This window comes from Scaptodrosophila lebanonensis, unplaced genomic scaffold, assembly GCF_003285725.1.
Source record: "Scaptodrosophila lebanonensis strain 11010-0011.00,11010-0021.00 unplaced genomic scaffold, SlebRS2 tig00000024-arrow-pilon, whole genome shotgun sequence".
NCBI lineage: Eukaryota > Metazoa > Arthropoda > Insecta > Diptera > Drosophilidae > Scaptodrosophila > Scaptodrosophila lebanonensis.
Window position 1 is genome coordinate 16233420 of NW_022060538.1, and position 11764 is coordinate 16245183.

The 11764-nt window shown below is 40.3% G+C and overlaps 2 protein-coding genes across 3 annotated transcripts in view; one reads left to right on the forward strand and one right to left on the reverse strand.

Moving 5' to 3' along the window:
• Positions 1-5249, reverse strand: part of LOC115620377 — a 124217-nt gene extending 118968 nt beyond the window's left edge. For both annotated transcript variants that reach the window (XM_030513583.1, XM_030513584.1), the window contains exon 1: positions 4426-5249. The gene's annotated coding sequence lies outside the window, so the exon portion shown is untranslated. The remainder of the gene's footprint in view (positions 1-4425) is intronic.
• A 778-nt stretch (positions 5250-6027) lies between these two features.
• Positions 6028-7424, forward strand: LOC115621450. The gene is made up of 2 exons (XM_030515103.1): positions 6028-6271; positions 6340-7424. The coding sequence occupies exons 1-2, from the start codon at positions 6079-6081 to the stop codon at positions 7362-7364; spliced, it is 1218 nt and encodes a 405-aa protein (XP_030370963.1). The 5' UTR covers positions 6028-6078; the 3' UTR covers positions 7365-7424.
• The last annotated feature ends 4340 nt before the right edge of the window (positions 7425-11764 follow it).

An 11764-nucleotide genomic window follows, 5' to 3' on the forward strand; every position in this document is an offset into this window, starting at 1 on the left:
AGGTGTCGGGTAACTTACACAACAACAACAATAACAACCATGCCCACAGCCACACCCACGGTTGAACGTGTCAGTTATTGACAGGTATTTGACAAAAAGCATTAACTAATAAGCCGCAAAATGGGAATTGCCAAAAAGGAATGCTGAGTCTTACGCATTTTTCTAAGCTGACGCGTAAGCTTGTACGAGTACGTGTTGGGGGACTCATTTCTATATTCAATAATGCCGCCCTTATTCAAAGCCATTAGTCAGAAAAAGTGGATTTGTTGTTGTTGTTCTGATGTGTTTGCATTTTCCCCATTGATTTTTTTATAAGCGAACTACGTCTCGAATAAAAACAAACACGAGCGTTGAGCGTTGAGCAGCGAGTCAGCTATTGCAAATATTCATAGCATGACAAAAGGTTAATTATGCAGCCCGGGAATCTTGCGATTTCCTAGAGTAAATCAAAGAGCGAGTCGACAGTCAGTCAAGCAGTCGGGCAGTCAAACATTCAGTCAGTCAGTCAAACAGTCAGCTAGTCTGTCAGTCAGCTCGTCAATCATTTGTGGCGTTTGCGCTTTACATGAAAATCGTGTTTGTATTTTTTGTTTTTAACATTTTCACTGCATTTTTACAACCAAAGCCAACAAATTTTTTGACAAGCAACTGACAGAAATTGACAAGCACGAGCAGGAATGACCGTTTAATGTATGAGACCACAGGGACCATAGACATAGAGTCCGGCGGTCCATGGACCAGCCAGCCAGCCAGCCAGTCAGCCAGAACTGAATGTGAAAGATGGTTCCAGCTGTGAAAAGGTCAACATGCGCGGCCTAAACAACAACACCAACAATATACATGCATATGTACATAACTATATACAAGACATGCTGTGCCCTGCTTGTCGTGCCATGTTGCCTCACTTTTCATAGAAAAGAAAAGTGTAGCTGGCCTGAGAACCAACAACAAAAAGCCATTGCTGTGTATTATGTATATTCTACAGACCAAATCACTAGGTATTGTCACTTGGAAAAGTAAGCTAATATTGACAAATTAAATGCAGGTTAATGTGTCTTTAGAGTGCGGCCTCATTGTGCCCCATCCCCCATTACAACAGCACTAGAAAGTACACATATAGGTATCTATGGGTGTACTGGCTAAAAAATCGAATCTGAATGATTGTTTTAGGTTCCAAACATTGGTTTCTAGTTACAGTTCCCGATTTGAGTTTCAGGTAAGGTTAGGGAAGTATAAATGAAAAAATATCGTTTTGTGGCTAGTCAGTATTTGCAACTGCTGTTCAGTAGTTATTTTGATCAAATGTGATTTGTTGTTAAAGTTCTTTTCTTTTCAATTGGTATAGAAAAATAAATGATAAATGCATTTTAGTGTTTCATACCTATGTATATTCCTTAAATTATAGAAGACTTCTATTATAAAATAATATTTATTTCGCCAAAATTAGTTAAGTACCTTGTTGAAATTTTTATATTGATTTCTTAGCTGTTATTGCATTCGAAGAAATCTGCAACACACATGAGGGCGTGGATTTTGTTCAGCACCATGAAATAATGAGAAAAAACACACATATGTATATGTACATACATATGTCCGCGTGTTTTCGAACTAAAAAAATAAAACCAAAAAACAAAAACATGCACATATGTGTGTAAAAACTAGCAGCCAAAGGCAAGGCAATTCAAAAGTCATTGAGGCGCAAAAGTCAAGCATAAATATTTCAGAATATGCTTGTTGGCTCCGGGTTTGACTTCGACTCAGACATCGGCAGCGACATCCATTTGGCCCTAGCACTTGGTCTACGTCTCCCTTTCCAACTGCCTGCCCTGCATACGCTATGTGGCATAATTTGGTGAGAGTTCGAGTTCAACAGCTGAAAAACAACCACAGGCCCAACAACAATAGCAATAGCAATAGCAACAACAAGAACACGAGCACATTAACTTGAAATAAGAACAACACCAACAACCACAACAGCTCCGATGAGATGCGACCCAGAGCGGAGAGCAGGGAGCAGAGAGCCGCCAGCTACGCGCAATAGACAGCACAGTCGAGATCGACGACGACGACGCTGATGACCTCAGTTAAAAATAAATAATACTTTACATTGTTTGGAATTAGTTGCTGTTTTTGGTTGATTGTTGTACACATGTTAAAGTCTGTAGGTATGTAGATATGTACATACTATATGTTCATAAATAAAGACTATGTAGTAGTAGTGTGTTATTCATTAAAGTTCAGGGTAGCGCTCAGTGTCGCCAACATGGGGCGCTCTGCATACAAATCATGTTGTCAACTGTGCCCATGAGGGGGGAGGAGATGGCTGGAGGATGTGTTTTGTGTAAATTCTTGTACGACACTTAACACACACGAAATTGATGGATCTGCAAATGATATATTGGTATATACATCTAGGGGCCGTTCAACTGCTGGGTGTGTGGATTTATACTATGTTCTGGAAAGGAGGGAAAGTGCGAACTATTTTTTTATTTTTACTAAACTACAAACAAACCATAAACTGATAGCATAAGAATCGCAGCGAAAGGTTAATAAGCGTCCAATCTTATACCCTTTACAGAAAAGGGTAAGAGTATACTTACATTTATTTATACTAATGTGTAGCAAAAAGGGACCATAACGAAGAAATAGTAATTTCAAATGGAAAATTATATAGTACACGTTCGTATACTCGCGGTCCATTAGCATGGAGAAATGCAGTTTTTGCAGTGCGCCTCAAGGAGGGGACCTAGGTAAGTTCTTAGCTCGTTTTAAATTTAGATAAGCAGGAAAAATAAATAAGACAAATCTGAACACTACTGCATACCTACGAAAATAACGAAATTTACTTGCAGTATTTCTGGAATACTTTAAATGCTTCATATCCACATACATCTGACCAAGAATATTGCCATTAAAAATACTTTTCTTTTGTCGTTTACTGTTAAGAAACACAAATTCGAGAGGTGAGCAACTATAAGGAAAGTTGAAAACATTTATTTGTTTTTGTCAACAAATATAGGCTGTCGAAATGGGAAGATACAATGTATAAATTTATAAAGTTATTTAGGACTTTCGCTAAGCGATATTGACTCTGGGAACATTGGGAACATTCAAAAATAAATAAAGTCTCGTAGAGCAGTGCATATTTCAGTTTTATTTACCTGAATTTGCTGTTAAATTAAACAGAGTGCTCGCACAAGTGTTTCTTTATGGAGCTTAACAAAATATAAACAGAACAGCGATGAAAACGAGTTTAATATGCACACATACGCATATACATACATATATATGTATGTATGCATATGTGTACATATATACATGTACGAGCATGTGCAAGTGACGCAGCTATGCTGTAAAAAAGGGCACACAAATAACGGGCACCATGATGCCAGCTCCCACATATGTATACTGTTCTTTCAAAGAAAGAGCTGAATCCACTTAATCCACTCACTTCCTAGTCTCTACTAGCTATGACGCATGCAAATCAATGCGATAACGAAATAAAATAATAATGAAATCAAGTGTAGTGTTTATTTGATTAACAAAACACTCTCCACCACAGCCAGTCGGCCAGAAACATAATGAATAACAAACTATTCCTACTGTAACATACATACGAGTACAAACATACAGACATATAGAATGCATGTATGTATATATTTTTGTGTGTATGCACCCAGTGCAATGGAAATAAACAAGAGACCCCGGAGAGAACTATACGCATACGCAGTTGAAAACGATTATGATTTATGAGTTTATGAATCAAAAATGCTGACAATCGAAATTGTCCAAAACGAAAAACAAATACATACATAGCTCGAGTGGCGATCAAGCGGAAATGCTGAAAGAATACAGCAACGGTCTGGGGCACTGAGATAAAGTCGGCGGGTCGGCCAGTCGGTCGGTCTCTCGTCTTTAGCATGTGCATGTATGTGTGTGTGTGTGTGCGAGTAATGAAAGCTATGAGGCAGATAATGTGCTTGTCTATGCGTATGTGTATGTGCAACTAACTAACTGTAAACATATATTAAATAGGTTATCACTATCATTCCCAACCTGGTCCGAGACCGCACACATGGCAGAGGAAGCACCAGAGACAAGATAAAACGGCTCAACTAACTAAAAAAATAAAAGCAAAATAAAAGGAACGACAATTGTGAGATAGCGTTGAAACGTCAACGTCTGTCAGAGACTTCTGGGTCTGTCTCTGTCTATGTCTCTGTCTCGGCAGCGTCTCTATCTCCACATGTGTGCTATATACTCATAGCATGCCGGTTTCGGCATGTGCTGAACCGCATGCGGGTGAAAGTAAAAAGAGCCTACTAGACCTTAAAATGGTTCTATACACAAGAATTGTACTTGGTGGCCCAAGAAATTTGTTTATGCAGTAATTGCGAATCGTAAAGAGTGGAACTCTGTATTTACCTTTTTAACGCGTTTGCAGCTGTCGTAGAACAGGTAAATTGATGTCAACTTTCAATGAAGTAATTATTCTTTGTTTCTTTTTTTCACAACACAATCACTTGATGCCAATATTTGAAATTTATTCAACTAATTTTGAAACTCAATTGGTTTTTCCAAATATGTATTTGAATTTCTATTATTTTTCAACCAGCTTGAACATGTTGTTTTTCAGGTAACAGCAAATTAAAAATGTGCTTTGTTGTTGTAGAAATGCACAGAAAAATAGAAGCTAACAACGCATGCAACTTCTCTCTGCACTTCCAGCTATGTAGATATGTACATATGTATGTATTAAACGCACGCACACACACATACACTTTATCGTAAACAAACAGATTTTTACGCACTATTTAGCTTTATTTCTTTTTGTTGTTGCTATTACAGCTCGCAAGCGGGCTGTTTTATTTTTTCAAATTTTTCTTTAAATAATTTATTTTTGAAAAGCTCGCCCAGTATGGCGATGACAAACGACGCGTTTGTTTTGTTTGCTATTGCAATTTCCGCGCACGACTACGAACAAATTTATTTGTTTATGTATGTATGTAGTAGTTGGCTTTGGTGCACAACAAACACTTCTATTTATTAATAAACTTTAGCACTGCTATCGCTATCGTTTTGTGTCTGTGTGTTTATCGCATGTGTTTTCGTTTCTTCGTTTTGTTTTGAAAATTCGTTCTGCTTTTCTGGCTTCGTATTCTGTTTACACGCTCGCTCGTTCATTGAGAAAACCTAGACGACCGACCGACGACACAGCGACGACCGACATAACTTCCACCCGTTAACGAGTCTGTTTAGCTTGGCAACCATTTGCCGACTGAAACGGATCGATCGTGCTCGTGCGGCGGCGCACACGCACATGTTGGCAGCAACATGTTCGATGCGAACATTTGGTTCGATGGCCTCTAGAACCAAATAGGCCCCTGCGATTAAAACTGGCGGCGGGCTGGGTTGGGGCCAGGGACGGATCGGGACCCGAAACCGAGACTGACTTTTCATCATCGAAAGTAAAATTTCCACCTGCGGCGTTTTTGTGTGTAAATTTACACACTTTCGACTGCAAACAACAAACTGCCGGCACTGACTTTGCCCCTGTCTCTGCCGCAGCGACTGCGGCTGTGGCTGCGGTGATAAAACTGCGTGCCTAACTCTCAGATGGCTTATTTAGTGTGCGCACATTGTTTAGTTCTGGATTTTATGGGGCCCCAGAATGGGCAGAACGTAGTCATCTCGGTTGCATCTTGCATCGCGGTCTTTATCGCGGCCTTAAATCTTCCAACGCTTATCAGTTTCAGTTGGAGTTAGATGGTCTCTTTGCATGTCATGGCTTATCTGGCCGCACTTAATGGCTTTCTAAGCATTTTACAGCCAAGAGACTGTTGGTAAGTTTACCGTGTGGCACCAATTTCTAGGAAGGCAACTTAACACTTTCATTGTCTTAATTAGATTAGTTAGCAGTCTATGTGTGCACATTGGGATTTACTTGTATAACAGCTTTCGAACGCAGCCACATCTGAGACTCACTTCAGGCACACTCACAGACATTTTAATTAAGTTGAAAAATATTAAGTTTTGAATTTTTGTGTATTAACTAATCGGCGACAACAAAAATTTTTGATGAGTTGGCTATTAAGTGCGTGGCGCAAATGTTGCGCCTTTGCCTTGACACCGCTTTCCCTAAACCGGCGAGTCCGGTTCTCCCCCAGCACCCTGGCCTCTGACCGAGAACGTACAATTCGCAATATTGCTTCTCCCGTGCCCTTCCAGAACTTTCTCAACGAGGTCCGTCTTGTGGCCCTAGATGATATGGGTAAGAAAAGGTCCTACACTTTTGTGTGAGTTTGAAGAATGGCGTAAAAACAAAATTATTCATTTAAGGTAAGGAGCGAATGTCGTTGCGCGAGTCCTCGATGATGCGCAGGTCTGCCAGTCGCCTCTGGGCGATCATGCCCGAACACAAGAAGAATCGATATCGCGAACTGGCAGCGAACTCCGAACGTACGCGCACTATTTTGCTTCGGGCCAAGAGCAAGGCCAATCTAAATGATATGCGTAAAATAGAGATGACGCAGGTTCACAAATACCCAACTGCTCCTCCCCCAAAAATTGACGAGCCGGTATGCCAGTCCACCAGCTTGGACCTACAAGCGCATATAGAAGATCTAATGGCACCGCCAGTAAAAGAGTGGATAAATGAAAACTACGATGAGTATGGCGTTGACCATAGCCAATGGGTGGTGGGGGGTGACCATTATCGCCACTCACGCTCTCGTGAGAGAGTAATCCCAAAACAAATGGTAGAACCCTTCCTAAGTTCCAAAAGGTCGTCATCTTTTCAGCCCCTGAAACGAACACCAAGCCCCATGCCCATCCTGTCTCGACGTGCCCAGAAGCGCAAGCATCCATCTAACTCCGATTTAAAGTTAATCGCAGACAGCGATACAAAGAAGGGCTCAAAACTACAGAAAAGGAGCAGCAGTGACAGCGCAAGCTCCAACATATTTAAGGCCATAGTCAGTAGAACCCCGGCAAACAAATCACGATCTAAGAGAAGTGGCAGTTCCATTTTGATAAGACAACGCAGCAAGGATGGGTCCACTAACTTGAGCCCTGAAAAGCCGATGATATCACCGACCAGGCAACCAGTACAACAAAGATTCAATAGGGAAGATGCAGTGGGTCGCAAAAAGCGACGAACGAAGCGAAGGCCAAAGAGCAGTTTGAAGAGCAACCCACCAACTCCTAAACGCAGTGGTAATCACATTATCCAACCAAAGCCTAAGGCTACATCTAGGCCAAGTTTAGAAGACACAATCAGGGAGACGATTCTCTCATATCCGTCCAGAAAAAAGCGCACCAGCCATAAAAAGCTGAAGTCCGAATTAGAATTCATGTATCAGTAATTATTTGCAATCCTAAATCATACGATGTAAACCAATAAAATTTTTTCGTTTTAAGTACAATGGATAGACTCAAATTTCTGAACGGACTTTTCAAAACAAATATCTCCTAATTATTAAGAACTCTGATAATGGTATTTCTTTAGTTGGCGGGATTTGTATAAAATCTATGGATTTGCATATACTTTAGATTTATTTCTTGTAAGCAATTTTTGGCCCGCAAGGCAATCGTTGTCAAAACTCATTAATAAGCTTGTACATATAGAACAATTTATCAGGATTAGCTAAAGATATGCCATGTCAATGCCCTGTCCATCTCTCTTTCTCTCTTTTGATTCTTTTATCCACATGCTTCACACTCTGATCTTTCCATTCAGTATTTTGTGTGAAGGCACTAAGAAGTTGGTTTGCTTTCTGCTCATCTTTTTTTGTTTGTTTGTGTTTTTTTTTGTGTATTTCTGTTTCGTTCCCTTCGCCGGTTTCATAACAATTTCAGGGTGTGTTGCGCGACCGCATCCTTATCAAAAGTGCGCATCAACGTCACACACACAGACGTGTGCGCGTTCCTTCTCGAGGCCCGGCTTTGAAATCGAAACCACTGTCGGCAGCAATGCGATCCATTGTTTTGAAATCTAAGCTCGCAGTCGCTACGCACTGCATTTTGATCGATAGCGTCTGTCTGCGTTTTTGTTTGTTTCCAATGAAAACCAAACAAGACGCTGGCATCAAAGATGCTGCGCAGATATATTCGTGCATATTTTGAATAGTTTTCAATGCCAAAGCAGCACGCAACGTGTGCTGGCCGCCCTTTTTTCAAACACCTTTATATACTCTTTCTACACTGCTACCTCTAAAACCACTTCAAAATCCACAAGGTATTGATTGTATCTTAGGTAAATTCAGCATAAAAGAATGTGTTTAACAAATTCCCTATCTTAGCTTTTATAAAGCCTTGAGGAACTAATTGAATAAGACCCAAGCCTTTTACAGATTACCAGGTGTGTGTGGACCCACTCCTCGAGAATCTCTTACTATTCCATTATTATTCCAGGATCGACGACCCAAAACAACCGTCTTCAGATTGTCAGAAAAGAAGAATGGAATGCTAGAAGTAAGTGGTTTTAAGACAACAGCTATTTTTTTTAAAACAATTTTTAATGAAAAATTTGGTTTAAGAAAACATTTTTGGTAAATTTATAATTTTAATGATCATTAAAATTACCTTAACTAAGAAGTATATGAAGATAACGTTTACATAACAAGAGGACATATAGTTTTTAATAGGTAGCCATTACGCAACTTCCTCTTGTACTACGGAGCTCTGGTGGGAATGCATTATTGTGAGGCGGCAGTCGTTCATCCAACCCTCTGTTTACTTCCCATGCCACACCAGCAGCTTCGTTTTCATGTCGTAAAATCTGCACAGCGCAAACAATTTTCATTGCTTGCTAAACGCACTTTTCTCTTTTGCATAAATAATGCAAATAAACGCAGTGCGGCGCATAAACACAGTTATATATTTGAGCTCCGCAGTTGGGGGCCAATAAAGTTGTATGGCCATTTGCGCATGGGGTTTTCCAAGCGGCCAGTGAAAAGTGCCATAAAAAAGGCAATGCTCGCGCACTCACAGCCTGCAATCGACGGTGTCGTCGGCGACATCGTTCTGTTAATGGTCTCACTGTCTCCAAAACGTTTGGCAGCTGCCCGCTACTCCCACCCGCGACCCCCCCAAATGCATTTGCGCCAATTGCCGGCTGATAAGTCAAGTTTTTATGGCCGCAGAGCGAGTGCGCGCACATTTAACTTGATTATAAACGACGGCAATGCTGGCATATAAAATCGCTTTTCATTATGACACAGGCATGTGAAATTAATAAGCGCAAAATCTCACTCAAGTTCGTTGCCTAAGTCTTTTGTTTACTGCCAGCCTACCACACTGCCTGGCCCAGACTCTGTCTGCCCGCTGTGTTTGTTTTGGCCAAACAAAATCAAATGCGCTTAAAATGTCCATTAATTCAAATTGATTCTAATCGGGTTGGGCTCATTAATCTAAGCGCCACCCCACGCATATGCACATCCTGTTCCAGCACCGGCCCCACCTCTAGAAACTCCATCTGCCACCTGCCAAGTGCCAACTGCGGCTGGCGGCAAATGCATTTCTATTGCCAGACTCTTTATTGATGAGCGCTTTTATGCGAAACTCGCCAACAAATGCGTGATTAATGAACTAACTAGGCGATATATGTTGGGAGCACGCACTTGAACTGACTCAACAAATTCTGTGACAAATACCTAAGCCACAATATTTATGACTTTAGCTCAATTAATGCCAAGCAGGTAGGAATGCTATGCAGGCACAATTCGTCCTTTTTAGTATGACTTCCGCTTGGCAGCCACTTGTTACTTTTCTTAGCAAACAAACAAACAAACAAATTTTAAGTGCTATTTGCCCGCAAAGATAAGCTGCCAGGTACATGAAAGAAACTTCTTCAATTAAAATGCCAGACACCAAACAAGTGTTTGCAGTGGCCATCTCATAAACTCTATATTGCCATGAACCAGGTTCTAACATGGTTACATAATTGCTAGGGATTTGTTCCCGGTTTTGAAATTCATATCAGATAATTACGAGTAGTTGTATCCTTCAAAAAAATGTCAAAAGAAGTAGGTAAGACAGATTGGTATAGTAAGAGGAATTCGTGGCCTCCAGTATCTCGTAGTGATAGCCAGTAAAAAGAGATGACGTAGTATTATTATTTTCAATATTTTTTAGTATTTTATATTTTGATTTTAGAGAAGTATTTAGGAAGTAAAATTTTTGTTATGTATGTGTGTGTGTATTATTAAAAATAAATACGTTAATAAGTAACTTAAATCAATTTAAAGAAACGTTGTTTTTTTACGACTTAACCATTAAACGGAACCAAATCAATCTTTTTTATTTTCTTTTAAAAATAAATCGAAGTACTTTTTGAAAATAGTATTAATTTATACTATACTCGTAAATAGCTTTTAGAACATAGAAGTTTTAAGTATCATAAAAATTTTTGATTACACTTGTGTTCTAAAAACTGATCAGGGAAAATTTTTTTTTGCGCTCTCTCTAAAAGGCAGCTCCATTCAGGTGCTTCACGATCAAATTGGTTTCTGGTTTATGAAGAATTAGTAATTCTCAAAAACGAGGAAGGTGTTGTTGTATACAACAACATTTTTAACTTTCCCTCCATTTGACTCCCTTCGAAGTTTAAGAGTACAGACGTAGTTTTCTATGTTAAAACTTAAACAAATACTACTTCAAATATTTCGAAAGATGGAGCGTTTTGTGTAGCAGTTGTTGGCGTTAAAGAATTTGTAAAAGTAAAGACAACAAAAACAGTCGACTACGCAGAGGAAACTTCTTATGCAAGCGCGCTTCAAAGTTGAAATCGAAATTATTGTTGCCACCTTCGGGTTTTGGTCAAGACTGCGTGGTCAAAAAAGGATTCGACATTAAACGCCAATGACAACAAATAAATCAACATGACAAATGAGCGGCTTGGGGAAGTGGAACAGGCCGGGAGGCAGGCAGGCGGACAAGCAACCCAAAATTCTCCAACAACATCAAAAACATGCCCTGTACTTGCCGCAACACATGCTGTGGTAACATTGCGGCCCATTGTTAAACATGCTACCACAAACCAATAACAAAAAACCGATTCAAACAAAGCACAAAAAATCTGCATAAATGGGTCAGCAAGAGCGGCGGCGGCAGAGGCAGAGGCAGCGGCATTGGCTTTGGTGTTGTACTTGTTACGCCTGCCTGAGCGCTCTAGCAACTGCCAACCAGCAACTGGCAATCGGCCACAATTGTCGATTGCAGTCATCGCAATGCATTGAAAGTTTTGGCAGCTCTCCGAACCCGCCTGCGCCCGCAGTACCACTAGTTAGCTGCCACATCAGCGGCCAAAGCTTTTGCCTTTGTGGCTTGTTAGCTGTTGCTACATTTTGACGCTTTTCGAATTTATGTGGCCGCCAAGTCACGGCTAAGTGGCTATCAACAGCGGCCTGCCCCAACACACAATTCAGGGAGCTCATTTCTCCACAATTTTTACGAAGTGCTAATGCAAAGCATTCGATACATCTGCTAAGTTCAGAGTCACCATCAAAATTGGCAATAGGTGGCGCTGTCAACAATTTAGCTGCAATGCATGGGCTGCGCCAGTGTGCGGTGAGTGCCACCCATAGACGGACTCGAGCTGCGGGCACAGTGGGACAAGAGCTTGACTTGTGTATCTAATTTATTAGGCTTATATTTGAAGATTAAAATAAAATATAGAGACAATTCAATTGAACATTTCTTAAAAGATATGCATAGTATGTACACGTATGTATATTTGAAATTTGAAAATACAAGCAAATAGATC